This window comes from Helianthus annuus, chromosome 2 (genome assembly GCF_002127325.2).
Source record: "Helianthus annuus cultivar XRQ/B chromosome 2, HanXRQr2.0-SUNRISE, whole genome shotgun sequence".
Classification (NCBI taxonomy): Eukaryota; Viridiplantae; Streptophyta; class Magnoliopsida; order Asterales; family Asteraceae; genus Helianthus; species Helianthus annuus.
In genome coordinates, this window is record NC_035434.2 from 155315389 (window position 1) to 155319910 (window position 4522).

At 39.6% G+C, this 4522-nt stretch overlaps 1 protein-coding gene across 1 annotated transcript; it reads right to left on the minus strand.

Moving 5' to 3' along the window:
• Positions 1-414: 414 nt before the first annotated feature.
• Positions 415-2438, minus strand: LOC118486309 (extensin-like). The gene is made up of 3 exons (XM_035982661.1): positions 1729-2438; positions 1188-1656; positions 415-453 (listed from the first exon to the last, which is right to left on the minus strand). The coding sequence occupies exons 1-3, from the start codon at positions 2436-2438 to the stop codon at positions 415-417; spliced, it is 1218 nt and encodes a 405-aa protein (XP_035838554.1).
• Positions 2439-4522: the final 2084 nt, after the last annotated feature.

Below are 4522 nucleotides of genomic sequence, written 5' to 3' on the forward strand. Positions count from 1 at the left end.
TAGATGCATCTTTCTTAGAGAGTGGTTTGGTATGAGCCTCCGAATGACCCTTGGTCTTGGAATGTGGCGCGGACCGGGCCCTACTTCGGGTCCTGCTTGGTTCGCTATATTGCCTTTCAATGGGTTTGGCAACAGCATTTTCTACTAATGCTTGTAGCTCCGCACCAGTTATATGTATTCTAGTGTTATCTGGGCCTTCCTCTGGGTGACTGTTTACTTCTTCAGACTTAGCCATGTGGCTTTAGGTGCTACATAAAAGTAAGGACAAGGTCTATTTAGAAGCCTAAACAGTATTATCGTTCTTGACGATTTATTAACCATGGTGAATAAGAGCCATATTAGTTAATTAGTTTCATTCAGGACTTTTTATTAGCTACTTTACCCTAGAATGAAATATATGTTGGCACAATAGGCCTAGTCACTTGGACAAATTTCTAAATTTGAATTTAGATTCTATAGGATTAAAATTTGAATAGTTAAAACAATCAATCCTTTTCTTGGCAGGGGGTCTATAAACCACGACCACCTTTTTGTTTTATATGACATTAGTTATAACCCGTAGGCATTATGTCACAATCAGATATATATATATATATATATATATAGAATATAAAATTGGATAATTTATAAAAAGGGTGACATGTGTGATTTTGCGGATCACACTAGTCAAGAATGCTAACATGTTTACAGATGTTAACAGAGATTTGAATCTTTTTTAAACAGGTTCTACCATATTGGCCAGGTCTTTAATATGACATTCAAGCTAGGTTTTACCTTTTGAAGATTCTTATTATTAAAATGGTAAATTAAAATAATAATCGCTATTTTTCATTTATTCGTATATTATATTTATGCATATAATTTAAAAATGAAAAACTTAAATTAACCATTTCAAATAAAATTAACTAACAAGAGTTTGCCCTAAACGGGACTTTTACACAAATAACATACCCACGCAGGGGTTAAACTAACAAACAAACCCACGCAGGGGTCAAACAGAAACAAACAAACCCACGCAGGGGTAGAACAGAAACAAACAAACCCACGCAGGAGTCAAACATAAAGGAAAAATTATGCCCACGCAGGGGCAGAGTACAGGAATAAATGTCCTCGCAGGGACATGATTAAATAACTAGCAAACAAAGGATTTAGTAGTCCTTCTTGCTTTTTCCCTTGATTAAATCTACCATCTTCTTAAACATCCCACGATTATGCCGACGTTCTTCCCGTAACTCATGCCGCATCTCGCGTCGCACATCATTTATCCCTTGAAGGATTTCTTGAACTTGTGGCGGCGACATCATCGGTGCCGGCGGTGGTAGCGGATATTGCGGTGGTTGAGGAGGCTGCGGCTGCTGATATCCATATGATGGGTATCCATAGGTCGATTGTCCCGTAGCCCAGGGACCTCCAAAAGTACCTTCTGGATGGAGAGAGTTGTAGTTCGCAGCTACCCAGTAGGGATCCTCTGTAAAGTTATAACCTGGGGGAAACGTCTGCTCAAAGGGATTGTATGCTGCCGCGCTAGTAAAAGCAGGGATTGGGTTTCCGAAATCCTGTGGTGGTGGTGGCGCGATTGGCGTAGACGTTACTTCTGAGACGGGATGTGAAGATTCTCCCATCTCGGGTTCTTCGTGAAGTGGCGAGTACCGGCTGCTACCTGAATGTGGAGGGGTGCCGATGCGTATTCCCCCTCGTGTGGACATCCGTGCGTTCCTTCCTCTTCGCCTCGGAGGCGGAGGAGGCAAAACCGGAGGTGGTGGCGGCGGTGGAGTGACTACATCACACCGGAAATCCTCAGAAGGATTTTGCTGCTGCTGTGGCTGCTGTTGCTGCTGCTGGAGGTGCAAGGGAGGGCTGTGTTGTGGCTGGTGCAGGGGAGAGTTATGGTAACTAGGGGTAAATACCCAGTCATGCTGCCTAAACTTCTCCTCAAAGCTGTCAGGACCATTGTATGGTGATCCCACAAAAGGTGACCCATCAGAAATCTCGATAGGGTGATTCGGAGTTCCAGATGGTGGCATTGAGGGATCGGTATCTTCATCGACCTCCATTTCATTGTCGACAGGGAAATGGTCTTCTGGTCCAAGTGGGTTAAAACCCATAGGCACATCAAGGTAGTCAGCAGGGTTGAACAGGCCTTGGAAAACAGGTGATGGTTGGTCAAAGGGTGATTGGTGTCCTTGGAGAGAAATATAGGACTGGTGAGAGTTGTGGGGCTCGTTTTCTGATTGAGGCCCAAAGGAGTGTGGGATAGAAGGTGAGGTACTCTGTGAAACCGAGTGCCTTGCGGGTTCAGTAAAAGACCTCCACAGATTTTGAGCATCTGTGTTATGGGAGCCTGAAGGTGATCGTCTGTGCGAAGGTCCGGCTTCATGGTCGTTTGGGGCTACATATGCTCCTTGTCCCCTTCCTCTTCCTCTCATACGTGGCGGCATTTTGGTGAACATGTCAAAAATCAAACAAGTGACACAACAAAATATATATAAGACAAAGTTAGAAAATAAAACAAATTTTGGATATTTCCTAAGTTCTTTGTCTAGACTCGAGAATCGAGGAATGTGCAATTGTGTAACTGAGATTAAACACAAAAGGCTAATGTTTAATTCACTCAGAGTTGGCTCTGATACCAACCTGTCACACCCCTAATTTCCACGTGTCACCGGTGGGCCCGGTGGGGAGTATAGTGACGTAGTTGGCATCATCATAGACAAACAACACAATATATAAATGCACAGCGGAAGCAATGATAGATTCATTTCAACTTTAATAAAGTGTAATATCAAGTATCACTAATAGTTGAAACGGATCCACAGGCGGATCAAAATAAAAATAAGATATTGTTCAACAGATTTATTGTCATCCAAGCTTGCGAGACTTATTGTGGACGCTCTAGAAGACAGCCAGCCTATTTCGTGTAGTACCTGCACTTAACCTTTTGGGAAAATACGTCAGTTTACACTGGTAAATACAATTTAACTGACTCATTTTGAAAAAGGTTGAAAATTGATTTAAATGCACATGGCATAAAAACATTATAACTTGGAATAATTATGCAATATAATCTTGTAAGGGAATTACATGTTACTTATGCGTTCAGTAGCCCGATCCGTAGACCGGGTTAAAGATTAATAGACACACCACAATATAGAGTTATACACTGACGGGTGTACGCCTACACCCCGTGCTCAGGTCGTGGCCATCTCGTAAGATGATGCCAAGGATATCCGGGACATGGTCATTAACCCCCCAAAGGCTTTAAGCAATAAAACACATTCAAAACAAGGCATCTCAATAAATTTAACCTCTATTCGATTAAAGAATTCGATGCCGGACCAAGCGGTATTTTATATACCGTATCCCAAGCCCGTATATGGAAAATAAGTTAAAAGTATTTACCTTGGTAAGTATAAATCACAACTAGCAAGTGAAGGTAGCTTTTGCTGGTTCTTCTATTCTGGAACAAAGGTTTATAATAACCTATTAGATTCCTAACGGATCTTTATTTAAGCCTAAGCTTAGACCGGTTAGTTTTAAGGACGATACGGTTCAAACGCACGATTAAGCGAAGACCGGGTAGAACGTGATTTAGACCCGACAAGTTTGAATACTTGTATAATATGGGCATGCTAAATACATTCTGGATTTTGAGACAAAAATGATAATGTTTGACCCGTTTCGGTCAATTTATGCAAACTAGTTACATAAACCGAACCGAACGCTAAAAGAGCGTTACGGGTAACCGTAAGAGTCATATACAAGTTCCCTGAGATAATATGCTCTAAATATGTCATAATATCAGTAAGTTATGTTCTATTATGCCCCAAATGAATTTAAACTCAACTTATGCCTTATAAGGGCATTTTGGTCATTTAAAAGATTATAAAAGAGTTAAATTTGTAATCTGAGTTGTAGGTCTGATTCATACAGTAAAAATACTAAATTTAACATATTATAACAGTAGGGTATGACCCATATATGAAATTTATCATTTAAAATCAAACTATGCACCTTAGGGGTATTTTGGTAATTTCACAAGGGCTAAAAGTGTCAAAACTGGAAACCTGAGTTCAAAAACTTATACTTACTGTTATTTTATAAAAATATACTAAGAATATCAGTAGGTATCAACCTTATTTGTTTAATATGGTTATAGCGCATACTAGGCGTTAAAACGCTTAAATAGGCGATTTAGAGCCGTTTCCGGATTTTCAAAAGAAAGCTGATATTTTTATATTTCCAGAATGCTCAAAATAATTTATTTAACAAATGAAGTCAGTGGAAAAAGGTTTGGGGTCAAAAAGATTTATAAAACTCGTTTTATGGCTTAAAAGGGTAAATTCGGTATTTACCGAATTAAACTTAGGGACCTATGTTATGCTCAGCCAAAAATTAAATAAAAATCATCAAAAATCCTAAAATAATATATAACATCAGTGGGTAAAAAGTTTTATAACAAAAAGTGGGTTTAAATAGGCTACCCGTTAATTACGCCGTTTACTTAACATAAAGCTTTCAAATT

Bases quoted from the DNA above. Each gene is read 5' to 3' on its own strand.
- LOC118486309 (XM_035982661.1), bottom strand. From the start codon at position 2,438: ATGCCGCCACGTATGAGAGGAAGAGGAAGGGGACAAGGAGCATATGTA. The intron at 1,657-1,728 runs GCGAAGAGGAAG...ACATTCAGGTAG, and splicing joins TTGCCTCCTCCGCCTCCGAG to CAGCCGGTACTCGCCACTTC. The intron at 454-1,187 runs GTAGATTTAATC...TTAATCCTATAG, and splicing joins GTGGGATGTTTAAGAAGATG to AATCTAAATTCAAATTTAGA.